This window comes from Berghia stephanieae, chromosome 1 (genome assembly GCF_034508935.2).
Source record: "Berghia stephanieae isolate SIO BIC M18660-M18661 chromosome 1, UCSD_Bste_1.3, whole genome shotgun sequence".
NCBI classification, from domain to species: domain Eukaryota; kingdom Metazoa; phylum Mollusca; class Gastropoda; order Nudibranchia; family Aeolidiidae; genus Berghia; species Berghia stephanieae.
Window position 1 is genome coordinate 7,685,343 of NC_088360.1, and position 21,434 is coordinate 7,706,776.

Sequence of the window (21,434 nt, forward strand, 5' to 3'; positions counted from 1 at the left end):
GGTAAATGCGAGATCCTCAATATATTAAAACAATTAATTTCACACACTTTATTTATCCAGTAAAAAATACATTATTCTGAATCCATCCAGTAGGCAAGTTTCGTTCATTTTTGTTTAACATCTTACACAAAATATTTTCATTGACTGAACAAGTTTCGTGCTTTTTTTAAAACTTTGTATTTGTATGCTTATTCTGGTATAAATAAAACACATATTTAAAATCATATCTCATGTACCGTAATGAGACTTATTAATTGATGAACTACAAGCACTCTTACTTGCATAGCCTCATGAAAATACTCCAGAGCTTTATCATATTTCTTCTCATTCAAGAGAGTTAATCCAAGGTTAGTCGTTGATGCTCCTTCGTGCATTTTGTTTCCCATTTCTCTGTGAAACTTCTTGGATCTGGTTAAGTAGTCCTCAGCCTGTGGTCATGATGGAAAAAAGTAACATAATGAACAATATTATTCACTTGTTCAGAATCACAACCAAACCTTTTATCAACGTCTCAGGTGGTATTTGGGAGGTTTTAAAAAATATGCAAGCAGTTCCATCCGTCAACACTAATTCGTCAAATTCAATTTTTGCTTTTTTGAGTAGTTTTAAAATGAATAACTCCCTGGAAAGCAGTTAAGAACAACAATTGGTTATTGAATTTCTCCTCTTTGAATGGTGAAACCTTATGTAAGATTCATATAAGGTTTCAAAATGTTTATAAAGAATTTGTCTTAGACACATAAACACACTGAAGAAAGACAGTGAAGAGCTATTTCAGATAAGCATCATTCTTGACATCCATCATCAGAACATATATACCACCGACAGACAGAATGCAGGTCAACTAGTCAGGGAAAAACAGAGGATTTAACTTGATAATCACTTCCATTATCATTTTCATATAAGCCATTTATGCTATTTAAATTTAGCTTGCAAAATATATTTCATAATGAATTATATTTAAAAAAGAGAAAATGGAAAATCTTTCTTTGGAATAATTTTAACGTCTAGTTGATGCTATCTATCTTTTAAAGGTGCTCACAACATTCCATTTGCAGGAGAGTGTATCAAACAGAAGTAGCAACAACATTATACTAGGCTAGAGAGGTCTCCTGATTACTGTACGCTATACATTGGAGGATAAATATATATATATATATATATATATATAATATATATATTATATATATAAGTATCAATCCACTATTAAGGTGACCACTGTGAAATGCACCAATTGGAGGACCAAGCATATGTCTTGTTCAAATTGATTAAACTGTTCAATCTTTGTTCAAATGAGTATAGTTTGATTCCCTACAATGATTTATGAACACAATTCTGATGCTTGATGATCACAATGGTATATAGAAAATTACTCGGTCCCCCTAATGTTTTACTAAGTGTTTCTGTAGCTTTAAGGAGACATTTGGTAAAAACATGTTTTTAGGGAGACCACATTAAAAAACCCTTTTAGGGAGCCCAGTATATGTTTATATATGTGTATACCTAAGAGTGCATTTTCAAGTGAGCTACCACCAAATTGTCTAAAATAAAGTAAGTCCTTAAGATTAAGAGCTTCATGGCCATAGTGTCGAAGCTTATCCCAGTCCCAGTGTGCGTAGAGTGAAGTGGCCGAGCAACGCATTTACTAACTCCTGGGAAGGTCCATCCCTCAGAAGGGGCGCTCAGGGAAATAACCTGGGACTCAAACACGGCAAAAAATATTCCCAGTTGCTCCGTGCGCCATTGTTTTTGCAGTCCCCGACCCCTTTAGAAACCTGACGACCAGGTTAAGATCAGAGATAGAAGGGACCAGGCAGAGGAGTTTATTTGTTGTTGTTGTATACCACTGAATGGACTTGGTTTGTTTTGTTTTTAAGGGTTTTACGGCGCTTGCAACACATTAAGGTCATATCAGCGCCAGTAAAAAGGAAGAAAATGGGATAGTAAAAAGTTCTGGAACTACAATTAGAGCACCCAAGAAAAAGTAAGGCAAAGGGGATTTGTTTCAAATAGGAAACAGTAGATTCCAAGAGCCCACTATCAAAGTACTTAGTTTGAGATCACCTAAACGTCTCATTCAGACACAAGCACAGGTCCCAACAAAGAGGGATACACTCAAATGTTTACAAAGCATAAATAATATGTAAACAAAACAATAAAGAGCATAACAGACAGATGATTTACAAGGGAAAAATATAATCTCCCAAAACTCGAACTATACATTTGACTGTTTCCCTCCCAGCCAGGTCCTGGACAAAACCAAGTAATCCCATCCCGAGACAAAGACAGAAAACAAGTTGGAAAACAGACATAGGGGGATAGAAGACGCAACGAGTACGTCCCTGCCCATTATGGGAAGTCGGGAACCCCACCCAGTGAATGGAGTTGGATGGATAGGACAGCAGATCTGATGGACACAATGAACGGCTTCAATCAACATCTCATTCACTTTAACTTGCACAATGCTTGCTTTGGTTTCGTGGTAGACAGTTCGTCTGACGCCCGAGTTGCCAGGGTTCGAATCTATATTTGTGGCGATGCAGAGTCATTGTAAAAGTCTCATTTACAGTCTCACTTGTGTTAATTGGAGTACGTTACTGAATTGTAACAACGTTGTTCTGTTCGTGTCCATATAAATGTACTACCAGCTGCACGTTGAGCTCATTGTGGGTTTTATGATACATCAAGCTCGTGTAAAATTACATTTACATTTGACCGAAAAATGATACATAACGATAGAAGTCTACAAATCATATTGCAGGTTTATTTCAGTTCCAAAAGCCATCACAAACATTCATCCACTGTATCACATAAGTCTTTGGTCACCAAATAAAAGCATGAAGTTTGCTATGTGTACAGTGCAACATAAAAGGATAGAAACAGTTTTACTGATAAAACCCTCAAATGATAACAAACCAATATGTTGTTGCTGGTAAGTTGCTTAATTGCATTTGTTAAAAAGCATAAACTGTGAAGCAAAAGTGTTGAAAATCGTTTGAATAAAGTTTAATGCAAAAAAAAATAATTCTTAAGCACTTTATGCCGTTCTAAGCTGTCGTTGCTGCATTTTTTTTCATTATTAATTATTATTATTCTGATTAAGGATGAGGGGATAAAGAAAGAATGAAATTAAATGCACAGAGGTGTCATTTCTTGACAGTCGCCTCTAAAGATTGCAACTCTTAAAATTATCATAAAAAGAATAGTGAAATTTTACATTAGGTATCTAGAAAATGCTGAACATAAAGCTACATTGGCCAATTAAGTTAGGGTTAGTAGAAAGACTTTTTATTCTGCCATATCTGATTCTTTCAGATAGTTCTACATAGCTGCCAACTTTTCAAAAATAAAATAAGGAACGCTCATTTGGCCCGGGATGAGGGACGATGTGTGCCGAAGCCCCCCCCCCCCCCCCCCCCCCCTTCATCGAATCGCAACATATAAAAGTCAGCCTTTTTAATTACTATTACTAACACTAACAAGTTTGAGATGACAGAGGCTAGTCCAAATGTTGCTCAATTATCGGGTTTAGTACCAGCACATTTGAATCGTTAAAATGACACTTTCCACAATGATTGTTGTTTTGTTTTTAAGGGTTTTACGGCGCTTGCAACACATTTAGGTTATATCAGCGCCAGTAAAAAGGAAGAAAATTGGATAGTAAAAAGTTCTAGAATTACAGTTGAAGCATCCAAGAGAAAGTAAGACATAGGGGAACTGGGAACAAATAGGATCAGATGTAGATTCCAAGAGCGTATCACCAATGTACTTAGTTTGAGATCACCTATAAGTCTTATCCGGACACAAGAACAAAATCCAACAAAGAGGAACACACTCAAATGCTTACATTATACATTAAAAAATAACAAATATAGTAATAATACATAACAGAGAGATGATTTACAAGGAAAAAAATATCATCTCCCAAAACAATAAATATGCATTTGACTGCTTCCCTCCCAGCTAGGACTCCGGCGAGGGCCAGGAAAAAAACAAGTAATCTCATTCCAAGACAAAGACTGAAAGCATGTTGGAAAACAGATATAAGGGGATAGAAGACACAGTGTGTACCTCCCTGCCCGCTATGGGAGCTTTCCACAATGAGATCAAAATTCAGAACGGACAATATAAAGAAAGAATTCAACTGCCTCAACTTTGATAAGGACCAATACACAAGAAGCACAATTGTAAAATAAATGAAATAACTTAAGATGGTTAGAAATGCATAACTACCAACCTGGTACATCACTTGAGAGGGCGTTTTGGGGTAAAAATTAGGTGAGTTCAGATAAAAAGTAGACGATTGCATATATGTTTTCTTTCATGCAACATAATGGTCTGTAAGTAGTATACTATAATAGTAGTTATAGTAAAATGCACCTCTAAATATTAGAGAATTCCTACTTCTTTACTTTGACAAGATAAACACACCTAAAAATGGAGTATACTTATTTTTCTTGAACCTAAACCGTTACAAAAGCTTGCTTGAAAAAAAAAAAATTAAAATCAGATGAAGATGTTTTTAAAGGGATTAAATTTATATATTTCATAAATTAATAAAGGGAAATAATCATTGTCATCTTTAATCAATATAAGCAATTGATTTTCTTATTGAATACCTTCCAATCAAAAAGGTGGATTTAATTTTATTCTTAATTAAAATAATATTTGTAACAAATAGTGAAAGTATCAATACTGTCTTAGAATATTCAAAGTATATCGAGGCTAACATCCATATCCTATGCAAATCTCCAATACATTATGAAAGGTTTGAGTAAAATACAGGCGTCATATAAACGAATGGAACTTTTTTAATTGTTGAAAATCATTTATGATAGAGGCATAATTCAAATTAAAGAGCTACACAAATGGAGATTATGCTCTCACTGGACACCATTAATAATGATAATAATAATAACAACAATAGTAGTAGTAGTAATAGTAATAATAATGGATCAATAATAATAATTCATTAGGCTCACATGGCTTTTTTACCACAAATTAGTCAAAAATTACAAAATACGGATTTTGAACTAAAAATAAGCACTTACTGACTCAGGAAGTCAAATACGGAACAAATCCGTTTTTAACAGAACGGTTGACAGCTATGGTTCTACAAAGCATTTGTCTCTCAAGCTGAGCAAATGAATGTTCATATAATATAAAAAAGGATATTGCAATGATGAACAGATTGTACTATATAAAGATAAAACGTTTTTGTAAACCCCCAAAATATGTCAATAACACTATACAATACAATGAATGTAATACAAATCAAATTCATGATTGTCATTACACCGATTGAAACGCTCTTTCCCTTCTATATTTATTTCTTTCATTAAAAATCTTTGTCTTCACCAAACTAATTAGTGTACCTTCAGGGATTCCTTTTTGTGAAAATACCCTGTGGTGTTTTAAGAACAGAATAATTTCAGACTTTCTAGGTAATGATCCCCTTGAACCATGTGCTGAAACATCTTCGACAAAGTTTTTAAAATATGACTTGACTCTATCTGTATCCTCATCTGACCATGACATGTATCTCCGATTTTTGCTTGAATTCCTCTTGGTTCAGTTTGTTTTGAAGAACACGTAAGCTGATTTGGCACTCCTGCTTCACCATCAAATATTTCTTCTTGATTTGCAGCTGTTACTATGGATGTTCCAAAATTTGCATTTGAGTCTCTATTCACTACAAAGTCATTTGTTTCAATGTTACAATTTCCTTCCCCAGTGACCGATGCTGAGTTATCAATTTGACCCAAAAAATGACCAACTTCTGTTATTTCTCGTATTGCAAGTGGACACTGATAAATGTTTTGATTGATTGATTCACTGTGTCCCATATGTCGATAGAAGACATCTCTCTCGTGTTGTGGGACATCAAGTAAGGCAAATAATGTCGAAGCTCGGTGCCTGAATTTATCAGCTATTAACAACTGGGGTTTCTCTAAATCCTTTACTAAGGAAGTGACATATTTGATGGCAATGTAACCACTTACATGATCTTTGGATATTCCTGTATTTGGAAAAAGAAATGGGTTGTCTGAAATATCAACAGCTTTACGCTCCTGTGCAAGTTTCCTTAAAGGCTGAATTGTGTCATTGGGTATCAACACAGGGACCAACATCTTGCTTCCCTTTCCAGACTGATAGGCCAGCTTATACTTCTCAAGTAACGCTTTTTCCAGAGGATCAGTGACATGTTGTACAAGCTGGGGATCAACCCATACACCTGAATCTGCATCATTCCAGTCTTTTAACAACATCCTTGCGGGTTCTCCGCCTCTCCTCGCATTAAACATTGTAAGCCTAGCTACGATGACATTGCGAAGCCTAACAAACATATGTGAATCAAATAATTGATAATCATCCTCACAAATACGGACCATCTCTTCAGTAATAAATTGCCGTAGCTTCTTTATATCATTCTCTAATGGCATCTCTTTGGGTTTTCTCAAATTTGTTCTCTTTGCTTCACATTGAACTCTGGCTGTAAAAAAATACTATCCCAATTATAATCCAGGACAGCTTTGAACAAATCTATCTCTGCGGATTCTTCCATTTTGTTTTGCATTATATATTCCCCTTTTAAGAAATTAATTAACTTTTTCAATATAAATCCAATTGAAAGCTTCAAGCCTGCTTTCAATGTCCCATCCTCTTTCAAAGTCATTTCAGAAATGGTTTGCGATATTTCATTAAAGTTACAACGCTTCACCACGTCCTCTCCAGAGAAAGAAGGTTGATTTGTTCTCTTCCTAGTTTTTAAAATCAAATTTCCTAAGATGCGTAAATCACTCATTATAACTTTTCTCTCCTTCTTTGAACTTTTACTCCACAATTTTGTTCCTAACAATACTATAGCTTTGTCTGATCGACACAAATTTCCCACTTCATCATTCCGAAATTTGTCAAGAATATTCTCCTTTATTTCTTTACTTGCATTGGGAGCCACGGGATAAAATTTTACAACCCCAGTACACAGAGCATGCTCAGTACTACATTTCTTTTTGTGTTCATAAACCCTTCGTCCAGAGTAAAACCCCTTACAGCCAGCACACATAACAACTTCATGTGACCCTTGTGCTCTCTCACGCATAACTATTGAATTGTTTCTAGTGTTTGAATAAAAAATGCCCTTTTTCTTGAGATTCTCCATTGTTCTATCCCTTTCCTTTACAGGCTGTTTCATGGCCTCTGTAACTTCTGTCTCATCTTTGTGTTTCCTCATCAAATGCCTTGAGAGTTTTGTTTGCAACTGTCCACAGTATGGACAGGGTCTCCTTGGCTTTTTGTATTTCTCTGGAAAAAAAAAGAGAGAAAATAAAGCACATCATGCTATGAACTATGAAAATAAATCAATAGACAGATCGTATGCACATCAGCTACATGACAGCGATAGAGAGGAATAGCATTCCAAATATTTAAGGCCTGGACAAGTAACTGTCATAATTCCTTCTTGTTATATACTTTTCTACCATCTATTCCTTTGGAAGAGGTATGTTAGATTTGTGGAGACCTCTGCCACATAACAAATCCAGTGAAAAGACGCCATATTTTTGTTTTGAAATAGAAATAAATAGATCAATCCACCCACTTCACTGGGTTCAGGGTTCCCTCTTCATTATAATCAAAATATGAACATAAATCGGAATAGTAACACATTGAAGTCTCATCTGAATACATAGATTGTCCTTTGTTGTTTCAGCGAAAAATCAGACAGAATGTCAAAAGAATTTTAGGTTTTTCCCCAACCACCCCTTGGAGGGATCAGTATCAGCGGAATGGTAAGCGTCATGTTTTTTACGTTGAGCAACAAAATTTACTCCAAATGCTTCACTCGACCCAGGCGGAAAAGCAATCAAGAATAGACCCAAGTCCTATCCAAAGACTAACATTTCATTTAAGTTTATTGTAGGCCCTTGGCCAATCGACAAAATTCAATTCACATAAATTATTTACAACAATCAGAAATTAATTATATCAATAATAGTAATAGAATGCAATGAAGGCAATATCATAATAATAATAATAATAATAATAATAATAATAATAATAATAACAGTAGCGGCAATAAGTAACAATTAATATAGTAACAAAAGTAATAATAGACTATAGTTCATAGTCATAACAATGACTTTCTTTGTCATTGAGGGAGTGAGAAAACATCACCGGCTGGCAGAACAAACAGCCGACATCAATCAAACGTCCTCCAGACCGTTGAGCATCGGCTTCATTAATTCCTTAAAGACTTCCCCCCAACTGCCTGAACGATGCTGATGCCCAGACAACTTAATCCTGATTTATATTTTGTGGGAATGAAATATGACATGTATATGCCGGAAATATTTCAATAACAAACACACTGTTCAGATAGAAAATATTTGAGTCTTGCCTTTGTTAATTGACACAGGTAAGTTAGGAAAATAAATGCTAGTAAAAACGATCAGCAAGTTCGTGAACACTGCTTCTCAACTCGAACATATGTTTTCATCAAATCTACACACATCATGTTGTGAGCTGAATTTTAATGATCTCAGTTGTCATTGAAAGGACACCCAAGAATTTTAGAATAAAGAAAAATATTGAACCTGGAAGTCAAAAGGGTTTGTAGCACAGCAGACATTATCAAAGTATAATTTTAGTACCGACAAATTAAAAAGAAAATGTGCTTTTCTTTAAATGCTCCCAATCATCATATACTGTTTAGGTTGCAAGATTAATAAAAATGTTATCTACTCTGATTCTCGTTAAGTTTCCAGCTGGTCTGTGAAAAAAAGCCTTAAGCATCATAGAAATACAAAGAAACAGTTTTAATATATAGATGGGTTGTAACAAAAAAACCATTTTAACACTTACAATACAAGCAATTTAAGTCTATTACAGACAAAAAAAAACCCCAATAAAATAAACATGAACATTTTTATGGCTGGTTTCACTGATATCACTCACACATTGGGGTTTCAGATTCTAAGATGTCCACCCTATCAAATTTGGATTTGTGCTTGTTATGTAAATGGTAGCGTATTTTGCGACGCAGCACTGCCAAAACAGAAAAAAATGCAATAACACAAATGCAGCACCATGGAGGGGTGGAAGTTTTCTTTTAAAAGGAATGGGTAAATTAAAATTGATCCCACAAATATCAAAGGAGAAGAATGACAAAAAAATGACTCACCATTGCACGTAACACGTTGGTTTGCAAGTGTATAGCATTCGGGTTGAACCTGGGTCCCAGACTGGCAACGAGGTTCAGTCTGTGATAGTTGTGGATGAGGCTCTGACTGAGTTGGGGAATGAGCACTAGGTTCCAGAGACAATGATGTACTCAGCATTGGGTACCTCACAGAGTACGTAGAGGAATCAGACTCGGAGTCAGCAACAAAATCGGGACCCTGTATATTTTGTGGAAAAGATGACAGATCAATCAATTTATTCATGTTGACAATAAACATGAAGAGCCATTGTTTAATAATCCAACTAAACAATTAGCTGGTTAATAATGCAAGTATAATAAAAAAGAGTTGAGAAAGGCAGACATATTGTCTAAGTATTTAATATGTTCAACTGTGCTTGGATAAATATAGATACACCAACCAGGGTTTCAGTAAACCGTTTTTAACCAACTCTTTAAATCCTACACCAGGACCAACAACTACAAAACAATTTTTTATATCACTACGATTCTGGACATATAAACGGTTGTCATTGCAACAATATGAACTTCCTAACCTTGCAACTGCAATATAGTTAACAAAAAAAGTTGATAAACATTACGATGCAAGAGAATTTGGACAAAATGCGAGATCAAAAGTATAATCCCAACAGAAGCTATTTTAATTTTTCCTGGAAACGCATCATTTTCACATTTTGTCAAATAAAAAACAAACGACTTCAAATGTGAATGGCTCATCAATGAATATCACTTCAAAATATAACGAGGAAGGTTTAAAATAGTGTTATTGTTGGCGAAGTCCACTGCAAAGAAAAATTTTTAACAACAAAAAACTAGGAGATCTCACTGGTGTAAAACAGTGTTGTCCTTGTCCTGAAATATTGTATTGCGCCTAACAGACTGCAGGTCTCATCTTTTGTGGCAAATGTGTTTTGTCCACCACAAAATATGGTGATGTGAAGCATTTTGAGCATGGTGCCAACTGTGGATAAACGCTATACAAATGTTATGATTTTATTTTAATGTACATACTTACCACAAATGAATCATGTGATATGGAACTTTGTTCTGCATCACTTTCAGGCTCTGAGTTGGAGTCTATATAGAAAATAAAAACAACAAAAAAAAGCTGAAGACTATCATGTGCAAGTTTTTCTCTAAACTCTTAAACAAAAAATCATGCCATCTTATGCTGTAAAAGGATTTTTTTAAAAATTATTTACCTTATGACTATTGTCCTTTGGAAAAAAAAGAAAATTAAGTCCGAAACCTTCTGGCTATTTTCTTTTAAATTTCAAGAACGTCAGAGTTGGCAAGGGAGGACGGAATATATAATTCCAGAAACCAATCTGTCTATAATCATATCCATATGATAGTTTTTCGTTCAAGATTCAGGTACAGTCCACTTAGGATAATCGCAATACCTTGGGATCATCGAAAATGTTGGGATTAACCGAAATTCAGTTTCCTGTCCACTATTTCAACATTTTACACATTTATTGTCAACTCAAACCAGTAAATAATATTCTTAGTCAACCACATATAGAGCAATTTGATTGAAACAAAAACCATATGGCAGCCCCGTGTAGATTTGTCAACCAAAAGCAGCTATGAAGCAAGCCGATATCTTATTCAGATTGGAAGAAGTTTCAATCTTTTTTCTCAACAATTCAACATTTGTCAGAGTTAAAGAGATTAGCCTTAATGAGAGACAATAAGCTCTCACCAAACTCATTGGTCACAATGCACAGTTGTTAATCCTAAAACAAAGGATATCGCTCAGTCTCTCTTTATAACTGTCATTTATAACCTGTTGTCAAGATTATGACCAGCCCCACCCCTCTTCTATTTAATGGCCACCGATGACGTCACAAACCCATACTGCAGAGCCCCGCCCTCTTTCGACTCTAACAGAGTGGTGACACACTACTGTAGCATTAAATCCTGCTCACTCTCGATTCTTCAACCTGTCACGATTTCATCCATGATGAAATTTAATCATGATATACTGTTTGATTTCTTGAATTTACCACTTTTTAAAAAACCGAAGTTTGTTGCAATTAACCAGTGACTTTTATATAGAATTATTTCCATTGCTTAGGAAATATTGTGATTAACCGAAAGTTGCGATTAAATGAGTTGCAATTATCCGGAGTGGACTGTAATAGTATTACACATCATGACTCAAAAAAAAAAAAAAAAAAAAGCAAACTATGTGTACCTCAATGTTATTCATTTCCTCATCAAATTACATTCTTACCATTAACATCATAGATCACATCAAAAGGGTTGTCTGGATTGACAGCAAGACATTTTTCAGGATTTTTAAAGCTCAAATCTCTCTGATCTGAAGTTACAAAAGAAATAGCATATTCTCAACATTAAACTATGATTTTGTGATGGCTGTGATATGGCATACTGTATGCATAAAGCAAGATGCAAAGACAGGTTTAAGTTTAAATTATTTTATATTCTTTTCAAAAATCCATTCTAGTTTTGCCAAAATAAAATAAACACGAGAAGTGTTGAGTTGGATAGCGCTAAAACTAAAAGTAGTAGTGGTAGTAGTAGTAGTATTAGTAGTAAACGACAGATCTTACTCACTAGTGTGAATCTACAGTCTACAGAAGTTCCCGAATTATCTGACTCCACTTCCAAATGACTGACTGACAAGTGACAATCATCAATCGGTGTGTGATGTCTACCCTATTGAAAATCTTAAATCAACTGTGATGTAATAAGAATGGCCAATAACTTACCATTATAATTATCTCGGTGTCTCTTCAATGATGCCTCCAGCATCAATTTACCCCACGATGCCATAGACGTCTAGTTTGGAACTCAGCAAGTGACGAAAAAATACTTGCGGCTATAGAGAGGACGTCCGTCGGCCACTCTCTTTGTAAGTCAGTAGTCAGTGGTTATCAGATATCCTTGGTTCTTGAAAAATATAGAAACACAGCGGTTCATTTAAAAGACTCTTTTGTAGATCAAGTTATAATGTTAGGTATTGCACTTTAAAATCTCTTCAGACATAGAACGAGTCAACTTGACGTCTAGACCAAATCATTTCGAAGATCGATATGGCAACAGCAACGCCTGGAATGGAGGATTTAAATGCGGCATCTGACGATTCTACTGCTATGACAGAAGATGCTCCATTTCACGACGTCGAGATGGCTTCAACTGGCATCAGGCATCAACATGCTACTCAATAATGGGTTTGATGAAGCGTTTGACTAAGAACTAAAGGCCGAGCTGATAACTGATAACCACCTACTACCGACTTGCAGAGTGAGTGAGTGCCGAGTGCCTCTTTATGCGCGAAATTGACTAAACATACGTTTCACGAAAAAAAGAGTTACTATGTTTGCTTGTCTCTTGTCACCAAGATAAGAATCCGGACCAAGATTCGATAAATCTGTTTCTAAAAATAGATTATAATTCGTATATTCTGTTCATTCCTCAGTTCATCAACTTTCACACAATTTTATATTAGGTTTTCATTACTATAAAAATCCATATAATGCTCTAGAATTTTAGAGAAAATTTCGGAAAGATATATTGCCTCACTATTGAAATATATCGATGAAAACACTGGTACCCCTATTGTACTTTTTTCAGGCGGTCACCTTATTGACCAACGTGAAAATTTAGGCATAACTCTTCTTACTGTGGTGTTTAACAAATAACTTCAATACTATGATTTACAATTATATATCCTTGACGGTTGGGTTGACAACCTTAAACTAAAAATAGAAAAGTGAATGTGCTAGAGGTCAAATCAATAGGGGGACCGGATTTTGGTCTCCCTATTGGTAAAGTACTGTAAAATGAACTAATAGGGGTACCAAAAGTCTCCCTATCCGGTATTAATACATATATATATATATATATATATATATATATATATATATATATATATATATGTGTGTGTGTGTGTGTGTGTGTGTGTGTGTGTGTGTGTTTGGTCATGATGGAAAAAATATTTATTTATTTATTTATTTATTCTCACCTAGTTTTTGTACAAAGTTGTTTCACCCAAATCTTGGAATCATCATATTATATAATCTTATTCTTGAAAAGTTAATTGCTCATGTACATAACCCTGATTACATTAGAGCAATATTTTGCCTGAGAAGATACCAAAAAAAAATCATTTCGAGATACAAACACTCCTTTGTTGGCTCAAGCTCTCTAATATCTTGGCAACCAATATCAAAAGCGTACAACTTTGCATGAGGTAAAAAAAAAACGAACGTCATGGAAAGGATTATAAAAATTATTGGATATAAAAATGAAAATATAATCAAAATTACAAATGATTCAGAGAATTTAATACAGATATTTTTTTTTAATTTTCAATAAATTTGACAATTTCAAAATATAAGTCATAAAAATGACTCAACTAACCTTGACATTGTCTTTTAAATGATAGTGAATTAGTCCAATTCCGTTGCACGTAAATGCCAACATTTCTTTTACTTCATCCTTAATAGATTCACTTTCCTCCATCATTCTGTAGAGCACATAAAGAATAATAACATTGCAATTTAGACCTATGATGTCAACAATGTTGTTGATAGTGTTGATAAACTGTGGTAGTGGGATTCAGTTATTTACTAAGAGAATACAATATATGGCAGGATAAAAATTTTGTTTAATCATAGTTTGGTGGTAGTTTACAGTCAGTAAAGACAGATAGACACAGACAAACACTGAAGATTACAAATACAAATCATATCACATCAATTGTTATCCATGGTGAAACTGGAAAAAAATTGATAATGCAGACAACGCTATGATAAGAGTTGTTTTGATCCCTAATTCCATTCCAATTTTAACTAGAGACATAAAATTCAATAAAAGTATGTCCGCTTACTGGACATTTATTTTCTCACAAGTCTCACAGACTGGAGCTGAGATTTTCCTCATTACAATGTTATTTCATATAACTGAGTGGGAAACAATGCTGTTGTAAGAGCATAAATGTTGTTGAAAACGAACAAATAAAAAATACTGAACCTCTTGCAACAACCAATATAGTGTGAAGAAACATCACGTTTATAGTGTATCTATATTTTTGTCAAATGCCCCATACACTTTTTAATAATATATATATATTTTCCAGCAGACAATTTGGAACTAAATTTTCCATTGCAAATACTGTTTTATGGTTTTAGATATGGCTACAATTACATTTTTAGAATATCTGTCACTGCCCTTTGTTAGGTTACTACATAGAGCTGAGTTGAATAGTCAAGTGTATAAAGTGCCTTTGTTAAGGAGAACATGCCAGAACCAGAAAAACATGACTTTGCATTCAATGAAAAAGCATTTCATTATTAATGATGCTAGATATCTCATGATATTGGCACAAGTTGAGATAAGGTAATGACTTAGCCTACAATGCCACTTGCACATAAACATATCATTTCAAATTTCGTCACATAGAAGTCAATAAAAAAGTCAGAAAAATCACTACTAGCAAAACCTGGTCTTACTTTTGACATTCTTCATGGATGGCCATATACATTGTCAAAGCTTTATCCATTACTTGTTGCTCTGAATAGGATATTGCCAAGTAGTAACGTGCATCTCTTAAATATTCTGCGCGCTTTTCTTCAGTCAATGATGACTTGCAGTTCTCCTGTAGATATAAAAGAGAACAACAAATTATGAAAAACGAAGGCCGCTGAAAAGTCACCTCTACCGTTATTTCTTCCTAACAATAAACTATTCTTCTAACTCACTATCGAATGTCACTCTATTTAATTTGTACAGTTGAACGAAATCACTTCCCATGAATATTTCCACAAACAAAATTTGGGCAAGGGGTGGGTGGTAAGTGAAGTTCTGGACAACCATCTACCCCTCACCCCTCCCCCAAGTAATATCAAAACAAAGTGACAGACCTAAGACTCGCACAGTTTACCTCTTAATATGTCATGGTGTTGTTCTAATGAATGAATGTCATTTTTCTATTTATTTTTTTTTCAACATTGTAAAAAAATTGGTCATATCAAAATTAGCTTCCAAACAGTTTGGCTTTTTTTTTTTTTACTTTGGCAACATGAAACATCTGGCTGGCAAAACATTGATGGAATTTATGTATGCTCATCTAATTTCAATTTGATTGAAACATTTATTATGTTGGTAGCAAGTCTCCATATATGTAAATAAGATTTATTTTTAGATTATTTCTTTCTTAAACTTAAAAATATTCCATAGCAAAGCACAGACATTTTACTATTAGTAGTGGCAGCAGCTGCCTTAGTGGCATCGGCAGCGACGATGAGAAGAAGAAAAAGACGAAGATGGAGAAGGAGAAGGAGGAGGAGAAGAAGAAGAAGAGGAAGAAGAAGAAGAAGAAAGAATAAAGAAGAAGAAGAAGAAGAAGAAGAAGAAGAAGAAGAAGAAGAAGAAGAAGAAGAAGAAGAAGAAGAAGAAGAAGAAGAAGAAGAAGAAGAAGAAGAAGAAGAAGAAGAAGAAGATGAAGAAGAAGAAGAAAAAGAAGAAGAAGATGATGATCTTACCAAGACTCGAATTTCCCTTTCCATTGCTCTCTGACATCCTCGTGAGTAATAAGCGGAATCAAAGAATACACGCATGTGTTGCAGAGTAACACGAATCTGGTAATAAACAATGCGTAAAATAATAGAATAACATAGCAGTCCAACGTAGCTCGAAAGCTAAAGGGGTCGAATTTTTGTAGCAATTAACAAAACCACGGCTAGAGTCGAAAGCCTATTTATTCTGGGTTGGCCATTATACATTTTATATTTATTATCATTATCAGTTATAGTACTATCACTTACATTGCTACCATTTGGAGAAGGCAATAATTATTGCAAAGATCAAACGAACAACATAATATTTAACTGCATAAGTAATACATCTAACGGCAATTAATTTTCACTTGACACTGAAGTAAATCAATTTGAGTAAAATATGGGGTTTCTATCTATAAAACACCTCTGTCTCCTTCACTCTCAAGGAAATTGTGCTTTCTCTAGTGTGTCAGCAACTAATATCAATATTTGAATAGATATTTTAGACTTGTTTGACTTAAATATTGGGAAAATGGTATGATATTGTTTTTGTCCATTGAAATACCTGACAAATTTTGTTGAAAGCAAACTTTCATTTGTTTACAGTTATTTTCAGAAATAGCCAAACAATATATTTATTCAATTAATATTTATAAATTAATAAAATTACATTGATAAAAAAATCACACCCATACAGTGTTATTCCTTGTTTCAAACCTAATCAAATATTACAATTATTAATTGTTTTATTGGATGCCTGAGGAAATAAAAAGTTATACCTTCATCCCAGGAGACTCTCCTTCATCCATAACTCCATTTTGAAATTCCTGATATAGATCAGCCACAACCTTGTCAAAACCTGTCATGTACAAATTGGAGACAGCACTCCAGGGCAAACCAGTTTGTTGCCATAGAAACAGTAGTTCTTGTACATTATTACTGAATGAGGGAATATGGTATGATTAAATTAATTTCATTGCATTAGAATGCATGAATCAAAAATCATCAATGGTCCATTTAGGCAATTATAAAAAAATAAATAGGCATTGTAATAAAGTTTCATCACTAAACTAATATGAAATTAGGAAACTAAAAGGAAGTTCTAAATATAAAATTCAAATTACAATCTATCAAAAAGAGTAAACGGTATATTGAAAAAAAACATGTTTGAAAATCGTACTTTTATATAAATTAACATTCTTTCTTTTAATAGTTTTAATCTCTTCATTTTTCTATGAATCGACAGAACAAAGGATCATTTTAATAACAACGGCATTTCAAAAGTTTAAATTCTGCACTTTAAACAAAAACTGATAACTCAAAGTTTCAAAGGCATCCTCCAACTTCTGAAAAGTTGCCATTTGTGACAGCAACTCCATTAACCTATTTTCCTAAATCACTTAAAACAGTTTTTGGTATTGGTATGAGAAAATGAGAAACTTGAATGAAGTATTGCACTGAGTAACAAAATAATATTCTTACTCGTTTCAACATATTAACAACCATTTTTTACCCGAAAAAAAAAAGACTTTTTAAGTGGAGAGTTTTCGAGACCAAATGTTAACAATTTTCTGATACTGTATAAAACATCTTGCTCTTATTCTATAAATATTTTAAAAACATACCCAGCAATTTTTCGTAGGATACTAAGATCAGACAAAGTTTGAATCAACCCCTCTGTATCTTTGATGTCAATCTGGAGCCAAGGTAATTCTTCTGTCACTCTGCCATATTCAGGTTTGTTGTTTTTGATCCAGGGTCTCATGGTCTTTGACATAAAAAAGAAAAAACAATTCAAATAATTTAGATGTGTAATGACTTTCTCTTAAATATATATGAGATATAAAAATTGCTCAAACTCTACACTCTACTTTAAAGCCACCAATATGATGAATAAATTGTTGAATGTCAGACTAGATAAATAAATCAATTCATCAAAGCATGAGTGAATTTTATAATATGAGTTGGGATGAGCCATTGATGTAACCCCCGTAATGAAACAAGACTTTTTCTTGTGACCTTTGAGTTTCAAAGGCTTTATCCCCTATAGTGCTATTACAGACTGATTAAAATTGTAGGTGAAGCGCTTTAACTTCAATTACAATGTTTTGAAAAGATTGTTGTACTAAAAAAATGCCAACCTCGATACCTTTGATTTCATGAATGAAACAAGAGACTGAACAAGAGCCTGAATAAACTCCCTTACCTCTCTAATCGAATTGAAATACTTGATCAACTTTTGTTTGTATGGAATACTGAAGAAAAAAACATATATAAAAAAACATTAAGTAGAAGATGGACAGATTGAAAAGGGGGGGGGGGGGGGGGAGGGTATCATGTTTTCAAAAAGAAAAACGCATTACTTATCCCTTTCATGATGACTGGAGTGTATATATCTTTTTCAGTAATAAATCTGTTTCCATTCAGAGATTTTATTTGTGAGAATCTAAGAATGAAACTCACAGAGACTTATTTGGTTTATTATTGTGAGCAGGATCAATATTGATACTGATAGGAAGTCAAAGAGTCCAAATAACATACTTGTAGGTCAATGATAGATGACCATCTCCATTGTCTGTTATTCGATTATGTTAAATTTCTTTTGTTTCCTTTTATCATGTCCTCTTTTTTTATTTCTTCTTTTTTTTTTTTCTTTTGGTGTAAAAATATGCTCTCTCATTTTAAAACAAATTCTTACTTCTTTTTATTTATTTTTTTATTTTTAAGTAAAATAATATTTTTTAATCATATAAAATTATCACAGGACTTTTACATGACTTTTTGTATGATCATAGTATGATCAAAAACTTAGACAATCATGACAAAGTAAACCTATACAAAATAAATTTTGATATACTTAACTCTTAAGCTCAACTAGTTTAAATATAATTCAATTAAAATTGTCACACCGTCATTACTATCGTTATAATAAATTTGTTGATAAAAGTCATTGAAAAGGTAAAGCTTATTCAAACATGAAATGAAATGATGAAGTTCAAATAAATTTCAAAATATCACAATATCCTTCTTTTGAAACATTTTTAAAAACAAGAGCAGAGTCACTACACAACATTCTATATATGTCAAATTATTATGTTATATTCTTTGCCATTTTGACAGCATTTTCTTTCTTTTGAATGCTCCCACAAATTACCACAATAATGCAATACATTTATCCATCATTACCTTTCAATAAAATGGACATTTGAATGTTAAAATTGAAAAAGAGTTGGGTAAAAAAAAAAAGTATTTTTTCTTAGTATACTCACATCTGTTCAACATCTTTTAAGTATCTTTCTACAACAGCCTCCCTCATTTCAGAAAAGGCAAATCTGTGGAAAACAATCCAAGTTTCATATAAATCAAACCTGAAAACTGTCATTCTCTTAAGAATTGAAATTAAGGTAATCAAGCTTTAAATTGCGATGATTTGGGAAATTTGACTCCATTCTCCTTCAACTTAATTCTTATCAACAAAGCAGAGCTAATTAAAAGGCTTTACTCAATCTATTCCAAATTTTCTTGGAAAACGATACATTAATGAGATAGACAAACCAGGAACCAAAATATTGATGCCATAAATGATACATTTTTGTACTTGTTTTGGTACGCCTTTAGCCACATTTGACAAAATAAAACTTTTGCACCTCTCTGTCATTCCACATACTACAAATTACCTGAAAATTGACCATACATGCAAACTAAAAGGAATCAAAAGTGATTTCAGCAATTGATACTTACCCTAATAAACCAGTATATTGTGAGAGCAAGTGTTCTAATGCAAAAAACAAGGGTGACCATAAATGAGCAGGTATACTGAGAATTTCTGTCATCTCTGACTCAGAGAGACCTTTCCTTGATGCTATCAGACAACAGAGAACCTGGAGAAAAGATGGCAATTATATGTACATGTATTTATTGTTCATTGCAACCTAACTCTTCAACCCACCCTAACAACCCATTGCAATGAAAAAGTGAAGTCAAGTTTGTACAAGTTTGTGGATAAAAAATGGATATGGTTCAAAGTAATCAAATAATCATGAGGATCCTGATAGCAGTAGGTAGAGCACTCACCGGTGCAACTGAGACTTTTTATGATCTCACATGTCCATCCATCGGTGATTGGGTGAGTTAGATCTGGCAGCAAGTACTTTGCATCCAAAAGGAAGTGAGTGATAGCTATTGTCGATTTAAAATTTATGCCATAGAGATGGGAATAAACTCTGGCTCCACTGGCTCTCAAGGAATATTCTAATAATTATGTCAGATTGAGAAGAAGAATTAATTTTTCAATTTGGAGTCAAAATTTTTATGATTCTCTCGGAGCTTACGGAAAAGACAAATAAAATTATAATGTGACAGTATTTTCAAAATAATTCTTCTTTTTATATATTTCTTAAAACTTACATCTTTGACGATATTCCCCTGATAGTCTTCAGAACAGTAATCCAATTCCAGCCTCTCCAAGATGACTTGAAGCAAAGGTTTGACACTGTCAATAATGAATGAGAAATGTATAGAGTCGATTGAACAATATGAAGCATGTATCCAGTAACCATTAAAACATTGCTGAGCCTATATATATATATATATATATATATATATATATATATATATATATATATATATATATATATATATATATTAATATATATATATATATATATCATCCCCTGAATATTTCATATTTCTTCTTCAATCAGGCATTTACATTGGACTCTGTGCCTGGTGACGTGCGGTTATGTGGTCTTGTGGTATGACACTCGCTTTTGAATCGGAAGGTCCTGGGTTCAAGACTCAATCAGTGCATAGTTGAATCCTCGGAGAAGGCTCTTTACTCACATTCTCTCACCGTACTCAGGTGCATAATGAGTATTGGTCTTAAACAGTGTTGCCTCTGTCTGAAAAAAAATTGTAATATCGCCTAACAGACGTCATGTCTCATTCTACATGTTATGTGATGCTGCTGGTCAGGGACCCTTTTTAAAGTGCTTTGAGCACATTTAGTGGATATTGCGAAATATTCTTTTTAAAAGCTCGGGTAATATGTCCTTGTGATCAAAATGTGCATCAAATGTTATCTCATTATATTAGTTCGAAACTTAATTTTTTGTTTTAATTAAGTCAAAACGCATATTTCCTCACATCAATTTTGCTGTCTGAAAAAAAAAAATTAACAGAAGAAAAAAAATCACAGGAAAAAAAATAATAAATTTGAAAGTAACACAAAAATGAGGGCTTTAATTTCTTACCCACTGACAGATATTAAAGATTCTATCTTTTTGTCAAGATTACTAAAGCTGCCGTAAATGGAGAGTTCCTGGAATGAGACATAGAAAACTTCCATTCAATCATGAATATATAAGTTTAATGTTAATTCATTTATTTTTTCAAGGTACATATTAAATTTCATAAATAACTTTCCAAAAGTTATTTCCTTGCAATGTCAAGTTAGCAATATCAATCTAAATAGCAAAATGCTTTAAAGGCCTTGTAAGAACTCAAACTAAATGAGGGTAAAACTGAAGTGATTGTATGCTCCTCTTGCAGTAAGTTAAAATCTGTTGACCTGCCCTCAATTATGATGGCACAAAAATTTCATTATCAAATTTTGTTTAAAAATCTTGGTTGTAAGTTGTCAATGGAGGAACATATTGATTACATGGTACAAACGATGAATTAAGAAGTATTACCAGAATGAAACA

At 33.5% G+C, this 21,434-nt stretch overlaps 1 protein-coding gene across 1 annotated transcript in view; it reads right to left on the bottom strand.

The window, feature by feature from the left end:
* LOC144967102 (uncharacterized) overlaps nucleotides 1–21,434 on the bottom strand; it is a 51,683-nt gene that overhangs the window by 14,826 nt on the left and 15,423 nt on the right. Inside the window, exons 11-21 of the mRNA XM_078903942.1 lie at nucleotides 20,982–21,049; nucleotides 20,137–20,221; nucleotides 19,471–19,610; nucleotides 18,999–19,061; nucleotides 17,936–17,984; nucleotides 17,355–17,497; nucleotides 16,509–16,668; nucleotides 15,715–15,810; nucleotides 14,683–14,828; nucleotides 13,592–13,697; nucleotides 279–428 (exon numbers count right to left, since the gene is read on the bottom strand). Coding sequence (XP_078760068.1) covers nucleotides 279–428; nucleotides 13,592–13,697; nucleotides 14,683–14,828; nucleotides 15,715–15,810; nucleotides 16,509–16,668; nucleotides 17,355–17,497; nucleotides 17,936–17,984; nucleotides 18,999–19,061; nucleotides 19,471–19,610; nucleotides 20,137–20,221; nucleotides 20,982–21,049 — 1,206 coding nt within the window. The remainder of the gene's footprint in view (nucleotides 1–278; nucleotides 429–13,591; nucleotides 13,698–14,682; nucleotides 14,829–15,714; nucleotides 15,811–16,508; nucleotides 16,669–17,354; nucleotides 17,498–17,935; nucleotides 17,985–18,998; nucleotides 19,062–19,470; nucleotides 19,611–20,136; nucleotides 20,222–20,981; nucleotides 21,050–21,434) is intronic.